The sequence below is a fragment of the Scyliorhinus torazame genome, chromosome 7 (assembly GCF_047496885.1).
Source record: "Scyliorhinus torazame isolate Kashiwa2021f chromosome 7, sScyTor2.1, whole genome shotgun sequence".
Classification (NCBI taxonomy): Eukaryota; Metazoa; Chordata; class Chondrichthyes; order Carcharhiniformes; family Scyliorhinidae; genus Scyliorhinus; species Scyliorhinus torazame.
Genome location: NC_092713.1, coordinates 74,619,555 through 74,639,936, shown reverse-complemented (window position 1 = coordinate 74,639,936; position 20,382 = coordinate 74,619,555). Strand labels below are relative to the sequence as shown.

Sequence of the window (20,382 nt, the reverse complement as noted above, 5' to 3'; positions counted from 1 at the left end):
AATGGGATTCTCAAAACTGCATTCAGTACTCCAACAGTGACCCAATCAAAGTTTTATATGATTTTTTAAAAAAAATGTTTTTGCATACACACTATGAGTGCGATGTAACTAAATGGGAACAAAGTCCCATAGCGAGCGTGTTTAGCCATGTGTTTCCCGGCGCTCACACGCAATTGTACGGCTGAGGCCACACAGCCCCATTTTCTGCACTGAGGAGCTCTGCTCACCAGACCTCCTCAGTGTAGCAAGAGATCAGGATGCCATTTTAAAATGGCGTCCCAATCTCTAGCCCCCAACAGCACCCCTGACACCCCCCCCCCCCCCCAAGTGCCAACTCACTATGAGGGGGTCCCCAGTCTCCACCCACTCCAACACGTGCGCAGGGCACCCAATCGGCACCGCATCTAAAATGCCACCTTGGCGGTGCCAACCTGGTACCCTGGCAGTGCCACCTTGGCAGTGCCAACCTGGTACCCTGGCAGTGCCACCTAGGCACCTTGGCAATGTCAGGCTTTCACCCAGGTGGCACTGTCAGGCTGTCAGTGCTAGGGTGCCCAGGTGGCACCAGCAATGGCAGGGTACCACTCTGGCAAAGGGTATGCACCTGGAGGCCTCCAATTCCCTGGGATATCCCCACGAGTGCAGATCCGTCTGGTCCCTGTTTGTGGAGACCAGTACTGAACGGCACTCGCCTAAGGTCTCTGAGGCAAAGGGAATAGATACCAGTGCCACGGGAACTGCATATTAGAGGTAGCTGATCGCACCCACAATGGGTAGGTTTTATATCACAACGTCTCACGAGATTGCGTTAGATCTTGTGAGGCGTTGCGAGCCGGGTAGACCCCGGGAGCAAGGTCGCCCAGCTTCTGTCGACCACATTGTGCTGCGGCGCACTGCTTTTCGTGCACAGCGTTGCTGTTCGATCGCACCCTATGTGCCAGCTCAGGTGGGAAAAGAGTTATGTAGCCCACTGGCTGCCCTGCTGGTTTTTCCCGCCATATATATTGACAGATGGGCAAAGGCAATTCTGAAGGCAGGTCCCAAGATGTCACGTTAATGGGACAGGCTCTGAATGAGCCTATCCTGTCAGCAGTCTCAGTCCCTGACATTCTAAAGGTCTTAAAAAGATAAAAATAGAAAAAAGGATCCTCACCATGGTCTAGTACAAAGAACATTGATCCCAGTGTTTTGCATTGACCATACAATGCTGCCAACCCTTTTCCAATCTGAGCAACACCCGTTTACCCTACCCCTTGGATTCCTGTCCATCAACTAACTTTCTTTCCGTGTTGCTACGCTTCATATACTCTGTGCCTTTTTTTTATTTTCAGAGAAACTGTTTTATATGCCATTCTATTGAAAATCTGAGAATCTACATATAACACATCTACTTTATCTATCCAACCCCCTTCAAAAACAAATTCTTACATTTGCCAAACACAACCTACATTTAATAAATCCATTCTGGGGTTCTTTGATTCACGTGTGCATTTCCACAGGCACAGTACGTTTATCTCTAATTATGGATTCTAAACTGGCAGAATATATAATTGACTATGATTTAAGAAGCGTGACATCGCACATACTCAAGTGAAATTACAGTTAGTATCTGTAATTTTTAAAGGGGCTGAATCAAAGTTGCATACTCAGTACCGACAGACATGTCTGACGATTGGAAGGGTGTTTATTCTCTTTTACTCATGCATGGAATTCTAATATTGACTTTGCATTCTCATAGATAATCAGCACCATGGAACCTCAGGTGTCAAATGGCCCTACGTCCAACACGCCCAATGGTCCATCAAGCAACAGTAGAAACTGTCCATCACCTATGCAGACAGGGGCTCCTACAGATGACAGCAAAACCAACCTCATAGTCAATTATCTTCCCCAAAACATGACACAGGAAGAATTCAGAAGTTTGTTTGGGAGCATCGGTGAAATAGAATCATGCAAACTTGTTCGTGATAAAATAACAGGTTAGTTTGGACCTGAGAATGAAGTGTAAAGATGCAGCAATTCTGTTGAAGCAGACCAAGCAACATTTTCAATTTGTAACGTTCAATATGAAAGATTGTGTAGTTTCGATATTATTTGTCAGTTTTAAGTTCTAAATGAAAAGGCTTTAAATTTCCCACAGTCTGCTTCTGTGACTGTAGTGGGAGTTATAGTTATGGCCTAAATAGCTATTTTTGGCTATTTACATCACTTCACAGAAGGTAACTACTGATTTCTCACAAGAAAACCTGTGTCAAAATTACAGGCACAAATATTTAGGCAAAGGAAACATATTTAACACTCAATGTATATTGTGACTACTGCTATGATGAAAATGCAAAGGTAATGGGATAACTTTCACTTTCAATGGGGGAAGAAAATCAGTAGTAGTAGATCAACTGTCCACTATATACCAACCTAATCGAAGACAATGAAAAAGAACATCGGCTGCCAAGTATGACCAGGCAATTGATTCAGTACTACTGATTTTCAGCCTCAACTAAAGATGAAAATTGGGTCAATAAGTCCTGGGATTGGAAATTTATATTTGAAGTAAATTGCACAATTTGGGGGAGATTTTATGGAGCAAATGTGGCTCTGGTGCCAAGAGACTCTATTTGGACCTTTGGCGAATGCCTGCAGAAATATGAGCCAGATAGGCAATTAACAGGCCATTAGTGGGCCATCCACAATATCAAGGACCCCAGGGGTGGGAACCCCTGCTCAGTGAGGGCTGCCAGCCTAGCAGAGGCCGACTGTTCTTTTCCTCAGCAGTGCTGTTGGGAAGGTGGAGGCTGCTGCTGGGATGGCATTCACCAGAGGCCCAAGATTGTGGAGCAACTCAGGCCAGAGGTATTTGATGGCGGGATGTAGGGAGTTCAGCAGTTTGATATTCTGAGCCTGTTTTAGTGGGTTCCTGACGTGAATGCCAACTACCCCAGGCCAGAGGCCGATCCTGCAGGCGTTTTCACACAGGCACATGTGGACCGATATCAGAAACGTGTGAGCAAGAGGGAGTGGCTCCCAGTGTGAGCCTCTACCTTCTCAATGCTGCATCGCCCAATTAGGCACTGAGTGCCTTTAAACGTGCGATCCTCCTGGGAAACCACAAGCGACTCTCAAGTTTGCTTGTCATGCTTCCTGCGTGAAAATGCCCTCATGCTTTCCACTGGGTTAACATCAGTGGTCGCGTGGTGAGGCCTTAAGTGGGCATTAATGGGCCACTTAAGGGACTCAATTGGCAGCAGGGCGGAAAAGCCATCCATGGACCATCCCACCACAAAATTAATCATGATGGAGGCGGGAAGGCGCTGGGGTCTCCATCCGTCACGCTCCTGCATGATTAAATGCCCTCCACGCCTCCAAACATGCCATCGTGGACGGCATACAAGTCCATCCTTTGTTTCTTTGTAAATTACCATTCATGTACTTTGGGCTCCATTGTCACCTACTTTCCCAAGTGATGTCAACAAACAGTCCCCAATGAAAAATCGAATAAATCTGCATCCTCCGTTAGGGCACAAGATGCCAATGCATGAACTTGAGACATTACCCCTCAACAAAGAATATTAGAGAGCATGCAATGGGAAATGGGCAGTTGTCCCATCAAGCCATAAGTTATGTACATTTTCCTTCATCATGCATTTAATCTACTGAAGGATCACTCTGCTTAAATATCCCATCTCCAAAAGTAATCAAGTATGACCAAAATATTCACTCATCCTTTTGTGTGCACTTCTCTTGCCAACCCTTCATCATTTCCTCTTGCCTACTTTCAGAGGAACCACAAAGAAATATTAGACTTATCATCAACTCTTCATTATTTCCTGCAGACATTTTTGGTCCAGTACAGATTTAGCTTGGCTTTTATGAGTCCTGAACAAATGCATTTTTGTTGATTTGCTAAAACTTTCTAGGGGTGAAATTTGGATCCATACTGCTGTTGAATTTGGCATGAAGCGAGCTGGAGATCCTCTTAATTGGGGCATGCAGTGCCTCCATCATGACCCATGTGCTTTCGCCGGAACTCCTGAGTGCAGGAGAATATTGGGACGCCATTTTTAAATGCATCCTGATCTCTTGACCCCCACCCGACATGACCACCGAGCCCCCCAGAAAGCCCCAACGCACTTATAAGGGGGTCCTTGGGGGTCTCCCACACCCCACCTCACATGTACAGGGCACCTCAGACCCGACGCTCCCTGCGGGAAAAATACCAGCTTGGCATTGCCAGGCTGACACCCAGGTGGCACTTCAAGAGTGTCAGGCTGGCGGCGCCCAGGTGGCACCAGCAGTGTCAGAGTGCCACCCTGCCCAGAGGGCAAGCACCAGGGGCCTCCAATCCCCTGGCGGAACCCCAAAAGTGCCATTCCGTCTTGTCCCCGTTTGTGGGGAGCAGCACTGAAATGTGCTTGCCCGAGGCGGAGGAGTTACATCCTGATGCATCGGGGAGATCAGGGGAGCGCATATTAGAGTGAGACTAGCTGTCTCGCGTTAGATCTCACGAGGCGTGGTGAGCCAGATAGATCTCCGAAGATGGATCGCCCGGCACCTGCTGACCTCACCGCCTTTTGGGCACAACTCGGCCTGTAGATCGCGCCTTCTGCTTACAAACTTGGAACACAGACAGCATACTTGTTTGTCACTCACTAAAGAATATGGATAGGATTTTCCGGTCTGCAAGCTGAGCTTTCCGGCGCAGCACGCCCCCACCAGCAGCGGGATTCTCCATTCCTGCAGCCAGCCAATGGTTTCCTATTATGCCCACCCCATGCCATCGGGAAACCTGCGGGCGTGGAAGCGCTACCGGAGGATCCCGCCAAGGGAAAATTCCGCTGTATGTGTTTAGCTGCAAGAGGGGCCCAGCACTAGCCTCATTTAAAGGGTCAGACACTTGCAGATAAGGTCATGGAGAATAACGTCTGCCAATTTAAAGTCTCTGGAAAATACTGTAAATTGTTTTTCAAGATGCTGTGGTGAGCTTCTGGATGTGGAATAGTGCTGCAAGAGTTATGGGGCTGCAGTTTACGTGTCTTTTGAATCTGCAACACAACAGGGAGATGCAGCAAAGGTTGGGGGAGGACACAATCTGGATTCCTCCTTGCTCCTTGGCAGGGTTAGGAAGCGGCCTGACAGACCAGCCAATGCACCTAGCATTATGGTGTGAATCCTCATGAACCTTTTCCTGTAGGCCGCCCTATTGAGGACCTCACCTAAGTTCCCTGTAGAAGATTTGTCTGCGACCTCCCCCTCTGATGAACACGCACATCAACTACGCATTTTTCCTCTGACCTACCTGCAAGCCATTTATTTCCAATGACTCACCAAGTGCAGCTACTAACTCTAGACCAGCCCTTAAAGAACATGCAGTACCAATATCTGAGGATGAGTGTGAGATCAAGTGATGGGGCCTATTTAACAATGATGTGCTGCTGTTCTAACTCCTCCACCTGGATGTGCTGTGGCTTAGCAGGCACCAGTTTTTCACTGTCTAAGAGAAGGAAATCAAAAAGAGAAATGCTGAGATGAGGGAAGAGGATAGTGGCTTGAAAATCAAGAAATTCATAGTCAACCTCCTGCAGCTTTCTCATCGTGCTATCTAAGCAAGATGAGGTCAAGCTTTTGATTTATTAACCAGAAGCAACAGCATGATGGTTACGTGACATGTTGGGCTGGGTTTGCCAGCCCAACCCTGGTATGTTTTCGGGTGGGGGGGCTGGCACTCATGGGAAGATGATCTTTTTTAACCCAACTTGGTAAAAGGCAGGAAAGAGTGGTACATCTGTACATCCTTCAGGGAGTGCCCTTTACCTCCTTGATGTTACCCCTACTTTCTCACTTCCCAACTAACTACCAAGATCCATCACTGCTCGCTGCCCCCCCCCCCCCCCCCCCAAGGTTCCCCAATCCCTCCCCATCCTGAGTCTGGGACTTCTGGGATCTGTTGATGTCTCATTCCTGGGCCTATTTGGGGTTCCAGCATTGATCACTACTGAGTCCTGGCGCTGCTGGGATAGCTAGATCAGCCAGCCACTCTGATTGGGCTGCAGCTCTTGAGGGCGGGAGTTCCTCCTACTAAGGGGCAGAAGTTCCACCCTCACCTCCTTCAGGCCACCCGGAGTGTATTATGGCTGCAGGGTGACTTGTTTAATCTTGGTTGCATCTGACAGACATTTCTTCCAGAGTGGGCAACAGTATGCCTCCCCACACAACTCATGGAAAATTCAGCCAGTTACATTATAGAACTCTAGAGACCTGGCTAATACTCTGGAGATGTGAGTTCACATCTCGCCACGGCTGTTGTGGAATTTAAACTCAATTTATTAGATATATCTGGAATGGTGACCATGAAACTACTGGTATGTCACAAAAAACACATTTGATTCACTAATAGCCTCTAGGTAAGGAAATCTGTTGTCCTTTCCTGGCCTGCCCTACATGTGAGTCCAGACCCACAGAAATGCGATTGACTCTTAACTGCCCTCTGAAATAGCCTAGCAAGCCACTTGGTTGCATCAGGCCGTTGTGGCCAAGGCCAGAAAGGATAAAACTGCAGCAACCAAGGCACTGGATACATAATGAACGCAGCCAGCTCATTCAACTTTGTAAAGTGCTCCTCGCTAACACCTAGGGACGTGCCAAAATAGGGAGAGCTGTCCCACAGACTAATCAAGCATCAACCAGACATAGTTATACTCACAGAATCATGCCTTTCAGCCAATGTTCCAACCAACTCCATCACCACCCCTGGGGATACCCTAACCCATCAGCAGAACAGACCCACAAGAGCCTGCAGTATAGTGGCATACAGTGAGGAGGGTTTGGACCTGGAAGCTCTCAGCGTTATATCCAAACACCATGAAGTATCATGGCATCAGTCAAAAATGAGCAAAGAAACCTCCTGGTCACTTATCATTCTCCTCCACGTTGACACCATTTGGAAGAAACAATAAGGATTGCAAGGGAAGCCAGTGTGAGCAGAGTTTTGGATGATCTCAAGTTTACAGAGGATAGAATGTGGGAAACCAGCCAGGAGTTGATTCGAATTGTCAAGTCTAGATGTAACAGGCATGAATGAGGGTTTCTGTAACAGATGAGTTCAGATGGATGAAGTTGGGCAAAATTCATGAGGTAGAAATAAGTGATTTTAGAGATGGCATGAGTATGTGGTCAGACGCTCATCTTCAACACACCAAATAGAAGTAGGAGTAGGCCATTCAGCCTGCTCCGCCATTCAATAAGATCATGGCTGATTTGATTTTGACCTCAACTCCACATTATCGTCTATCCCCAATATCTTTCACCTCTTGCTTAGCAAGAATCCATATACTTCCACCTTAAAAATATTCAAACACTCTGCTTCCACTGCATTAGTAGACCACGAAAGGAGTGAACACCGAGTTGTAGAAGGACATAAAGCTTTATTTACAATAACTATTATTTACATGGCATGAATGATCCCAGCTGGGTCTCTCTTCCATGACGGTACCCAAACTGGCGCCTTTATACAGAGATTTAGCTCTACATGGTTTAGGGTACCCCACCCCCTTTAACAGGGGTGCTCGTATTCAACGAAGCTCACGGGGAGTTTAATCATTGCCACTCCATAAGTCTCATGAAGGTTACGTCTCCTCCCCCAAGGTCCGAAGAATCCTCCGACGACTGTGGTGATGGAGGGTGCCGGACTCGCTTCGCCTCCGGGTGTGCGAAGTGCACCCTCAGCGCAGGATCGGGAGGTGTGTACCGGGAAGGAGAACTTTGCTTCCGAATAGAACACTAAATCAGAATCTCTGCCGGAGGCTGCTGCACTGTAGACTCTGTCAGAGACCACTGGCGGTTGGATTTCCATCTCTGAATCTGTGTCGACAGTCTTTCTCATGACGGTGTCTTGACCCCCTTGGGATTCTGATCTGGCCCGCTCAGACATCAGGTTCAACTGGGCAAGAGGAATATTATGAAGAATTGGTCGCCTGGAGCTAATGTGACCCATGTGCTTACGCATTCCTCGACCCTGTACTTGTATTTGGGAGGAAACCGACCCCGTCGAGCGGATTACGGTCCCGGAGATCCACTCGGCGGAGTCTGCAAACCGTTGGATATAAACTGCGTCACCTGGTGCAAAGAGACTGGGCGGTTGACGTTGAATGGAGCAATGCCCTTGCAGGTCTTGGTTGTGGCGCACCTTCCCGCCGATGTCAGGGAAGACCACGCAAAGGCGGGTCCAAAGTTTCCGACCCATCAGCATCTCAGACCCACCCCAAAGTCCCATCAGCATCACCCACCCCAGTCAAGGCATGAGGACTGGTCTTGTAATAAAACAGGAAACAGGCCAGCCATAGACCATTGACCCTGAAGACTGTTTGTGTAATCCACATTTGACCATGTGGACTGCCCTGCTCGTGAAAAGTGTGCCATAGTCTGTGACTAACACTTCAGGTATGCCATGGGGACAAAATGACAAACACAAGTTTTCGATCGTAGCACTGGAATAGTCGCATCCAGCTTGTGGACCTCCAGCCATTTGGAATGGGCATCAATTAGGAGGAGAAACATCTACCCCTGAAATGGCCCGGCAAAATCGGCAAGCAACTATGTCCTTGGTCGCCCTGGCCATTCCCAGGGGTGTAGGGGCAAGGCTGGCGGGAGCTACTGGTGCTCATCACAGACGGAACATTGTTGGGCTAATCACTCAATGTTAACAACGAGGTCCAGCCTCGACGTAGCTGCGCGTTAACATGTTTGACATCCCAGGTGTCCGTTTTGGAGGTCTTGCAGGATCAAACTGTGGCCCATTTTCCGGAACGACGACACGCGCACCCCAAAGCAGGACATCATTCTCTACCCTAAATTTGGACATCTTGGTCAAGTAATCCCATAATTCACCTGCGAGCTGTCGATGCTGTCCACCCTATAACAAGAGATGTTGAACCTTGGAAAGAACCGGGTCCATTTGGGTCCACTCCCGAAGCCTAGACCCAGTGAACATCAACATGTCCATGAAGTTCAGGGTGGCGACAATTTCATCCGCCCTGGGAGGAGATGGGCGTGCTAGTCGGCAAGAGCGCCCGGCTCAACACACCAGTGCATGCAATTTTAGTGCCTGGCCTATGTTCGGACGAGTATTCGTAGGTGGCCAATAAAAGGGCCCACCGCCGAATCTTTGCAGAAGCAATAGGTGGGATGGCCCTGTGCTCCTTGAAGAAACTAAGCAACGGTTTGTGGTTGGCAATGCGGGTGAAATGGCAATCGTACACATATTGGTGAAATTTCGTGACTGCGAAAACCACCGCCAGGCCCTCTATCTGTGCGTATTGGTGTTTGTCCACAGCCAGCGTCCGAGAGGCGGAAGCTATCGGCTGATTCCTGCCGTCTTGTCACAGAGAACGGCCCCAATGTTGTACGCCGAAGCTTCGCACACGACGATTAGAGGCATGGCGGGATCGTAGTGAGTCAACAACGCGGAAGACGAAAGTTGATTCCTCACCTATTTCAAAGCCGTTTCCTGCAGCCTGCGCCACATCGACTCGTTTGTCTCTTTTCAAAAGTAGATGCGGGGGGCCAGCATCGTCATGAGATTCAGGTTGAACTTGCCATAATGGTTCACTAATCCTAAACACGATCAAAGCTTCGTGGAGCAGAGTCCTGCTGAATGGCACGCACCTTCGCTGGGTCCAGAATATGCCCTCGTGGTCCACCCGATAGCCCAAATATTCTTTGGCGTGAAAAACACTCTTGGCCCTTCGCAGGCAGATGCCAGCTTGTGAAAAACGCCGGAGAACTTCTGCCAGTCTGTCCAGATGCTCCTGCTCGGTTACTGCGGTGACCACATTATCTAAATATACCGCTACACGTGGTAACCCACACAGGATATTCTACATTACCCGCTGGAGTGTAGCACAGGCCGACAACATGCCGAAAGGCAACCTGGTGTACTCGTACGGGCTGTGGTGTGTGCTGATCATCATGTAACTGCGGGATGCCAAGTCCAATTCAAGTTGCAAATAAGCATGTCTCATAATGACTTCCCATCCGACATGTAGGCTGGAGGTTGCGCTTTTGGGAGCTCTGTTCGGGACCCGATTTTTTAAATTACTTTTTTTCAAGAATTTTCACCCATTTCATTCAAAGGTTACTCACCAGGGAATTGCAGAGATGGGTATAATAGGCTCCCCTCGTGCCGATCCATGCCCAAATGCAAGGGAAGAGAGTCTAGGAAGCCTGATTTTGACCTGCTCTCGACAGACTCGGGAGCCCCATGTTAAGTCTCGGCATCTAAGATGTTGACCACAGAATAGCAGTCAGCAGCAGCCCCAATCACGCTAGATACGCTTTCCAATGTGTTGGCTGAATAATTCAGTAAACAATTCAACTTACACTTCAAGAAGCAGTGGAAGCTGATCTCCAACAAAATATGTAAGTCAATAGAGGAGTTGCTGGGACCATCCGGGCAGAGCTTGACAAAGCCGTTGGAACAGTAAAAGAAAACATGGCGAGGCAGGAGGACCAGTCGAGGCTGAGAATGCAGTGGTGGCCAATGAAAATAAAAGGTTGAAGGCGGATGTTGACGACCTGTAAAGTCAGTCACTGAGGCAGAACTTACGAGTTGTGGGATTGCTAGAGGGAATGGAGGGCCTGACTTCCACCGAGTATTTATCACAGATGATCTTTAAGATGGCGGACGATAGCAGTCTCTCATCCCCCACCCCCACAATCCGGATGTGGGTGCAGAACTAGCAAGGAAGTGGGCAACCTTTAACAAGGTAAGGCAGTACTTAACAAGAGCAACATTTGTTTCAGAGTGGTTTACACGGCGGGTCAGGCACGAGGCCAATGACTTGTTTTTTGAGACCCTGAAGAGGTGCTGGACTTTATCAAAAATCATGGACTGGGGTCCAAATAAACAAGAGGTGTTATCATAGAATTTACAGTGCAGAAGGAGGCCTTCCGGCCCTTGGAAAGAGCACCCTATTAAAGCACACACCTTCACCCTATCCCAGTAACCCCACCTAACCTTTTTTGGATAATAAGGGCAAATTAGCATGGCCAATCCACCTAACCTGCACACCTTTGGACTATGGGAGGAAACCGGAGGAAACCCATGGACACGGAGAGAACGTACAGACTCCGCACAGACAGTGGCCCAAGCCGGGAATCAAACCTGGGACACTGGAGTTGTGAAGCAACAGTGTTAACCACTGTGCTAACGTGCCGATGTGGGGGATTACTTTATTTGCAGTTTCTTGTAAAAGCTGCGGACTGATTTTGATTGATATTTATTGTCACATGTACCGAAGTACAGTGAAAAGTATTTTTCTGCAGCCAAGGGAACATACACAGTACGTACATAGTAGACAAAAGAATAATCAACAGAGCACATTGACAAATGATACATCAACAAATAGTGATTGGTTACAGTGCGGAACAAGGGCCAAACAAGAGCAGCATAGGGCATCATGAATAGTGTTCTTACAGGGAACAGATCAGTCCAAGGGAGAGTCGTTGAGGAGTCTAGTAGCTGTGGGGAAGAAGCTGTTCCTATGTCTGGATGTGCGGGTCTTCAGATTTCTGTATCTTCTGCCTGATGGAAGGGTCTGGAAGAGGGCAAAGCCTGGGTGTGAGGGGTCTCTGACAATGCTGTCTGCCTTCCTGAGGCAGCGGGAGGTGTAGACAGAATCAATGGGAGGATGGCAAAAGAAAAGGATCTGGTTGAGAGGGCTCGCAGAGAGTCGCCATGCTCCGGCACCATCTGAAGAGGGTGGTGAGTTTTACTGTATGTTTTTCTTGACAATCGGTCGTTGAAGTTTATTTTTCCGAGTTGAAAGAATAATGGAGGAAGCTTTATGTTGTATGGGTTGATGGATCTTTATCTTTTCTCTTCCTCAAAATAATTTATTCTCATGGTGGGCAATGATCTTGTCCCTTTCATTATCCTGATGGGAGCTGCCTCGCTAGCAGTGTATAATGCTGGCGAACAGGAGTGAGGTGGGGAAAGGAGCTGCAGCCGTAAAACCAGTACTAACTGGTTTAACATATTTAGCGTCTGGGTTGGAGAGGGGGCTGAAACTGTGGACCTGGTTCTTGTTTGGGGATTTAGGGGGAATGGGGGGGGCGTCGGCTGGCTGATAGTTATTCTAGGACATTCTTTGTACTTTTCTGGGGGCCCGCTGTCATCTTGGGGGGTCCTTTGATCGATACCTCTTTAAGGTTATTTGCTTATCCCTGATGGTGGAGATGGCTGATTCCGGAAGAGTGGGGGGGGGGGGGGGGACCCCTAATTCAACTGGCCACATGGAGATAAGGGGAATGGGTGGCCCAGTGAAGAGATTAAAAGTATTTTCCTTTTCCTCATGTATTACTGGGTGGCCAATGAGAAGAAGGTGTTGGGGTAGTACAGAGAATTAAACACCATGTGGGGAAGATGGAGGCACATTCGCGTAAACGATCGAGCCTCTGGGCCCCAGTAACATAGAACATAGAAAATACAGCACAGAACAGGCCCTTCGGCCCACGATGTTGTGCCGAACCTTTGTCCTAGATTAATCATAGATTATCATTGAATTTACAGTGCAGAAGGAGGCCATTCGGCCCTTTGAGTCTGCACCAGCTCTTGGAAAGAGCACCCGACCCAAACTCAACACCTCCACCCAACACCAAGGGCAATTTGGACATTAAGGGCAATTTATCATTGGCCAATTCACCTAACCCGCACATCTTTGGACTGTGGGAGGAAACCGGAGCACCCGGAGGAAACCCACGCAGACACGGGGAGGACGTGCAGACTCCGCACAGACAATGACCCAAGCCGGAATCGAACCTGGGACCATGGATCTGTGAAGCAATTGTGCTATCCACAATGCTACCGTGCTGCCCTTAAGAACAAATAAATCTACACTATATCATTTTCCCGTAATCCATGTACCTATCCAACAGCTGCTTGAAGGTCCCTAATGTTTCCGACTCAACTACTTCCACAGGCAGTGCATTCCATGCCCCCACTACTCTCTGGGTAAAGAACCTACCTCTGATATCCCTCCTATATCTTCCACCTTTCACCTTAAATTTATGTCCCCTTGTAATGGTGTGTTCCACCTGGGGAAAAAGTCTCTGACTGTCTACTCTATCTATTCCCCTGATCATCTTATAAACCTCTATCAAGTCGCCCCTCATCCTTCTCCGCTCTAATGAGAAAAGGCCTAGCACCCTCAACCTTTCCTCGTAAGACCTACTCTCCATTCCAGGCAACATCCTGGTAAATCTTCTTTGCACCTTTTCCAGAGCTTCCACATCCTTCCTAAAATGAGGCGACCAGAACTGTACACAGTACTCCAAATGTGGCCTTACCAAAGTTTTGTACAGCTGCATCATCACCTCACGGCTCTTAAATTCAATCCCTCTGTAAATGAACGCGAGCACACCATAGGCCTTCTTCACAGCTCTATCCACTTGAGTGGCAACTTTCAAAGATGTATGAACATAGACCCCAAGGTCTCTCTGCTCCTCCACAATGCCAAGAACTCTACCGTTAACCCTGTATTCCGCATTCATATTTGTCCTTCCAAAATGGACAACCTCACACTTTTCAGGGTTAAACTCCATCTGCCACTTCTCAGCCCAGCTCTGCATCCTATCTATGTATCTATGTCTCTTTGCAGCCGACAACAGCCCTCCTTACTATCCACAACTCCACCAATCTTCGTATCGTCTGCAAATTTACTGACCCACCCTTCAACTCCCTCATCCAAGTCATTAATGAAAATCACAAACAGCAGAGGACCCAGAACTGATCCCTGCGGTACACCACTGCTAACGGGGATCCAGGCTGAATATTTGCCATCCACCACCACTATCTGACTTCTATCGGTTAGCCAGTTCGTTATCCAACTGGCCAAATTTCCCACTATCCCATGCCTCCTTACTTTGTGCAGAAGCCTACCATGGGGAACTTTATCAAATGCCTGACTAAAATCCATGTACACTACATCCACTGCTTTACCTTCATCCACATGCTTGGTCACCTCCTCAAAGAATTCAATAAGATTTGTAAGGCAAGACTTACCCCTCACAAATCCGTGCTGACTATCCCGAATCAAGCAGTGTCTTTCCAGATGCTCAGAAATCCTATCCTTCAGTACCCTTTCCATTACTTTGCCTACCACCGAAGTAAGACTAACTGGCCTGTAATTCCCAGGGTTATCCCTAGTTCCTTTTTTGAACAGGGGCACGACATTCGCCACTCTCCAATCCCCTGGTACCACCCCTGTTGACAGTGAGGACGAAAAGATAATTGCCAACGGCTCTGCAATTTCATCTCTTGCTTCCCATAGAATCCTTGGATATATCCCGTCAGGCCCGGGGGACTTGTCTATCCTCAAGTTTTTCAAAATGCCCAACACATCTTCCTTCCTAACAAGTATTTCCTCGAGCTTACCAATCTGTTTCACACTGTCCTCTCCAACAATATCGCCCCTCTCATTTGTAAATACAGAAGAAAAGTACTCATTCAAGACCTCTCCTATCTCTTCAGACTCAATACACAATCTCCCGCTACTATCCTTGATCGGACCTACCCTCGCTCTAGTCATTCTCATATTTCTCACATATGTGTAAAAGGCCTTGGGGTTTTCCTTGATCCTACCCGCCAAAGATTGTTCATGCCCTCTCTTAGCTCTCCTAATCCCTTTCTTCAGTTCCCTCCTGGCTATCTTGTATCCCTCCAATGCCCTGTCTGAACCTTGTTTCTTCAGCCTTACATGAGTCACCTTTTTTCTCTTAACAAGACATTCAACCTCTCTTGTCAACCATGGTTCCCTCACTCGACCATCTCTTCCCTGCCTGACAGGGACATACATATCAAGGACACGTAGCACCTGTTCCTTGAACAAGTTCCACATTTCACTTGTGTCCTTCCCTGCCAGCCTATGTTCCCAACTTATGCACTTCAATTCTTGTCTGACAACATCGTATTTACCCTTCCCCCAATTGTAAACCTTGCCCTGTTGCATGTACCTATCCCTCTCCATTACTAAAGTGAAAGTCACAGAATTGTGGTCACTATCTCCAAAATGCTCCCCCACTAACAAATCTATTACTTGCCCTGGCTCATTACCCAGTACTAAATCCAATATTGCCCCTCCTCTGGTCGGACAATCTACATACTGTGTTAGAAAAGCTTCCTGGACACACTGCACAAACACCACCCCATCCAAACTATTTGATCTAAAGAGTTTCCACTCAATATTTGGGGAGTTAAAGTCGCCCATGACTACTACCCTATGACTTCTGCACCTTTCCAAAATCTGTTTCCCAATCTGTTCCTCCACATCTCTGCTACTATTGGGGGGCCTATAGAAAACTCCTAACAAGGTGACTGCTCTTTTCCTATTTCTGACTTCAACCCATACTACCTCAATAGGGTGATACTCCTCGAACTGCCTTTCTGCAGCTGTTATACTATCTCTAATTAATAATGCCACCCCCCCACCTCTTTTACCACCCTCCCTAATCTTATTGAAACATCTATAACCAGGGACCTCCAACAACCATTTCTGCCCCTCTTCTATCCAAGTTTCCGTGATGGCCACCACATCGTAGTCCCAAGTACCGATCCATGCCTTAAGTTCACCCACCTTATTCCTGATGCTTCTTGCGTTGAAGTATACACACTTCAACCCATCTCCGTGCCTGCAAATACTCTCCTTTGTCAGTGTTCCCTTCCCCACTGCCTCATTGCATGCTTTGGCGTCCTGAATATCGGCTACCTTAGTTGCTGGACTACAAATCCGGTTCCCATTCCCCTGCCAAATTAGTTTAAACCCTCCCGAAGAGTACTAGCAAACCTCCCTCCCAGGATATTGGTGCCCCTCTGGTTCAGATGCAACCCGTCCTGCTTGTACAGGTCCCACCTTCCCCAGAATGCGCTCCAATTATCCAAATACCTGAAGCCCTCCCTCCTACACCATTCCTGCAGCCACGTGTCCAACTGCACTCTCTCCCTATTCCTAGCCTCGCTATCACGTGGCACTGGCAACAAACCAGAGATGACAACTCTGTCTGTCCTGGCTTTCAACTTCCAGCCTAACTCCCTAACAGCACCACTCCCACTCTCTCCAATGAGTTATACTTGAAATCCAGTGGTGATCTCCATGGAGGCAGCTCAGACAACATTACAAGCTGAGTGCCATATCATTACTGGCTCCTATAAATGATAACCATGTGTTTCCGCCATCGGGTATGGATTCAACTTTTAAGGCGTGGGAAGGGAAGGAGCCAGAGTGCTTTCGAGACCTGTTTATAGATGGACGGTTGACCAGTTGGGAGGCGTTCTCGGTGAAATTCCAACTATCAGGGGCACACATATTTCGATAGTTTCAATTGCGTTACTTAGTCCGCAGGGTTTGCCCTGCGTTCCCCTTAGTGGCACGGCCATCCCTGTTGGAGGAAATCTTACTGTTGGCGAGGATTGGGGTGGGGTGGATCTCAAACATCTATGAATGAACCGTCTCATTGGAATCGACATTGCTTAATCGGGTGAAGGCGAAATGGGAGGAGGAGTTGGGACCCATTTTAGATGAGAATGTGTGAAATGAGGCCCTTTGTCGGGTAAATTCCACCTCATCCTGTGCATGGCTCAGCCTCATCCAACTCAAAATGGTTCATAGAGCTCATCTAACCAAAAGTAGGATGAGCGGGTTCTTTGATAAGTGGAGAACAGGTGCGAGCGGTGTTCTTGTGCACCCATACCCACATGTTCTGGTATTGTCCAAAGATGGTGAGCTTTTGCGCCTCCTTCTTTAGCACCATGCCAGCGGTTCTTAACATTGATCTGGAGCTTTGACCGTTGGTGGCTATTTTTAGAGTGTCAGACTCACCGGGGTCGCGGACCGGAGTGGAACCAGATGCACTTGCCTTTGCGAACCCAGATTCCACAGCTGCAACATAACACCTTTCCTGCCATTGTTACTTATGTTCTTTCGTTAATTTAATTAAATTACTTTTCTTTTTTAAACAAACTATTATTGAGGTATTTTTGGCATTGTAAACAGTAACAATATACATTAGTGTGCAAATATCAAATACAAAAACATAGTGCAAATAACAGTTCATCTCTCGCAAATAGACCCGCCTATTCTTCCCCCCTACTCTACACTATTCTACCCCCCCCCTTGCTGACGATTAGTTCCCCGCGAAGAAGTCGATGATTGATTGCCACCTCCGGGCGAACCCCGATAGTGATCCTCGTAAGGCGAACTTGATTTTTTTCCAAGCCGAGGAAACTTGCCATGTCCGACAGCCATACTTCGGTCTTTGGGGGCTTTGAGTCCCTCCAGGCCAACAGTATTCGTCGCCGGGCTACCAGGGAAGCAAAGGCCACAACGCCGGCCTCTATCCCCTCCTGGACTCCCGGGATCTCCAACAGCCCAAAAATCGGCACCTCTGGACTCATTGCCACCCTTGTTTTCAGTACCCAGGATATGACGTCCGTAAATCCCTGCCAGTACCCCTTGAGTTTTGGACACGCCCAGAACATGTGGACATGGTTCGCTGGTCCTCCCGCACATCTAGCACACCTGTCCTCCAGCCCAAAGAATTTACTCATCCGGGCCACCGTCATGTGGGTCACGTGAACTACCTTGAACTGAATCAGGCCAAGCCTGGCACATGTTGCGGTTGCATTTACCCTCCTCAGAGCATCTGCCCATACGCCTCCTTCCAAATCCCCACCTTGCTCCTCCTCCCACTTGAGTTTCAGTTCCTCAGTCCCTGTGTCCTCCGCCCCCATAAGCTCCTTATAAATATCCGAGACTCTCCCCTCTCCTACCTCTCCCCTGGAAACTACCCTGTCCTGGATTCCCCTTGGTGGAAGGCGTGGAAAGGACGGGACCTGTCTACGTACGAAAGCCCGCACCTGCAAGTACCGAAAGTCATTTCCCCTTGCCAGCCCGAACTTCTCCATGCTCGCGAAGCTCCCTTCCAGGAACAAGTCGCCCATCTTTCCCACCTCCGCCACGCTCAAAACCCGCCATCCATCTTCCCCGGGACAAATCAGTGGTTGTCACATATTGGGGACCAGGCCGACGCTGCCACTTCCCCCGCATGCTTCCTCCATTGGCCCCAAATCCGCAGAGCCGCCACCAGTATCTGGGCGGCGGGAGCGACAGTGGAGCCTTGACCAGGGCTGCCAAGCTAGTGCCCCTGCACGAAGCAGCCTCCACCCGCTCCCAAACCAACCCCGTATTCACCATCCATTTCCTTATCATGGCTATGTTAGCCGTCCAGTAGTAGTTGCTGAGGTTCAGCAACGCCAGTCCCCCCTCGCTACGGTTCCGCTCCAGCATCCCCCTCTTTACCCGCGGGGACTTCCCCGCCCAAACAAATGCCAGGATGATTTTATTGATCCTTTTAAAGAAGGACCGCGGAATGAAAATAGGGAGACACTGAAAAATAAACAGGAATCTCGGGAGGATCGTCATCTTCACCGTCTGTACTCTCCCTGCTAGTGACAGCGGGAGCGCATCCCATCTCCGAAACTCGCTCCTCATTTGCTCCACCAGCCTAGACAAGTTCAACTTATGCATCCTGCCCCAGTCCCGCGCCACTTGTATCCCTAAATACCTAAAACTTTCCCCAACCAGCCTAAACGGTAGCTCCCTCAGCCTATTCTCCTGACCCCTCGCCTGCACTTGTACCCCGAAAACCGGCCAAATTCCCCAAGGGTTTCCATAATCCCGTCACTGGATCCGATACATACAAAAGCAGGTCATCCGCATAGAGCGAGACCTTGTGTTCTTCTCCCCTCCCCCCCCCCCCCCCCCCCCCCCCGACCATTCCCTTCCATCCCCTTGCCGCTCTCCGAGCAATTGCCAGCGGTTCTATGGCCAACGCAAACAGCAATGGAGAGAGAGGGCACCCGTCTTGTCCCACGGTATAGTCGAAAATACTCAGATGTCGTCCGGTTCGTCCTTACACTAGCCTCCGGGGCCTGATATAGCAGTCTAACCCAGTCCACAAAGCCTTCCCCAAACCCAAACCGTCCCAGCGCCTCCCATAAATAGTCCCACTCCACGCGATCAAAAGCCTTTTCGGCATCCATTGCCACCACTACCTCCACTTCTCTGCCCCCCGGGGCCATCATAATCACAATGAGTAGCCTTCTTAGGTTGGCTACCAGCTGCCTGCCCTTTACAAACCCCGTTTGGTCCTCCACAATCACGTCCGGTACACAGTCTTCGATTCTGGACGCCAGGATCTTGACCAGTAGTTTAGCGTTGGGCTTTACCCGACTGCATGGCCTTCAGGCCCCCCATTACTTCTTCAGCCCTAATCGAGGCCCCCAGCCCCTCTACCATCCCCCTGCCCACCTTTGGGAAGGTGAGCCCATCGAAGAAGCGCCTCATCCTCTCCGGCCCCGTGGGGGGTTCCGAGGTATATAGCTTGCTGTACAAGTCCCTGAATACCCTGTTCAATGCTGCCGGGTCTCCAACCCGGTTCCCTGCCCCGTCCACTACCGTCCCTATTTCCCTGGCCGCCTCCCTCTTCCTAAGTTGCTGTGCAAGCATTCTGCTGGCTTTCTCCCCATACTCGTTCACCGCGCCCCTTGCCTTTCTGAGCTGCTCTATGGCTTTCCCAGTGGATAGCGCCCCAAGCTCCGCCTGCAGTCTCCGTCGTTCCCTAAGTAACTCTGCCCTCGGGGACTCCGCATATTCCCTGTCCGTCTGTATCATCTCCTGAACCAGTCTGTCCATACCCTGTCCGCTCTGTCCCTATGGGCTCGGATTGAGATCAGTTCCCCTCTCACCACCGCCTTCAGCGCCTCTCAGAGCACCGCTGCTGAGACTTCCCCTGTATCATTGACCTGCAGGTAGTTCTGCATGCATTTACCCACTCTCTCGCACACATCCTCATCTGCCAACAATCCCACCTCTAACCTCCATTGTGGGCGCTAGTAACTTTCTTTGCAGACCTGCAGGTCGACCCAATGTGGAGCATGGTCCGAAATAGTGATTGCCAAATATTCTGTATCCCTCACCCCGTCCAATACGTTCCTACTCGTAATAAAGAAGGCAGTACGAGAATAACCCTTGTGAACATGTGAATAGAACGAGAACTCCTTCCCCATCGGCCGACTGATTCTCCAGGGGTCTACCCCCCCCCATTTGTTCCATGAACCCCCTCAGTTCCCTTGCCATTGCCGGGACCCTGCCCGTTCTGGAGCACGACCGATCCAGGTCGGGATCAAGGACTGTATTGAAGTCCCCGCCCATAATCAGCTTGTGCGAATCCAAGTCGGGGATTTTCCCCAGCAGCCTTTTGATGAAATCTACATCATCCCAAATTGGAGCGTAAACATTAACTAGGACCACCCTCACCCCCTCAAGCTTCCCCCGG

General features: G+C 49.1%; 1 protein-coding gene across 14 annotated transcripts in view; it reads left to right on the top strand.

Annotated features, from left to right (window-relative positions):
* elavl4 (ELAV like neuron-specific RNA binding protein 4) overlaps window positions 1-20,382 on the top strand; it is a 162,215-nt gene that overhangs the window by 64,050 nt on the left and 77,783 nt on the right. For all 14 annotated transcript variants that reach the window (XM_072510927.1, XM_072510920.1, XM_072510919.1 and 11 more), the window contains one exon: window positions 1,739-1,979. In XM_072510927.1, coding sequence (XP_072367028.1) covers window positions 1,751-1,979 — 229 coding nt within the window. In that variant the 5' untranslated portion in view covers window positions 1,739-1,750. The remainder of the gene's footprint in view (window positions 1-1,738; window positions 1,980-20,382) is intronic.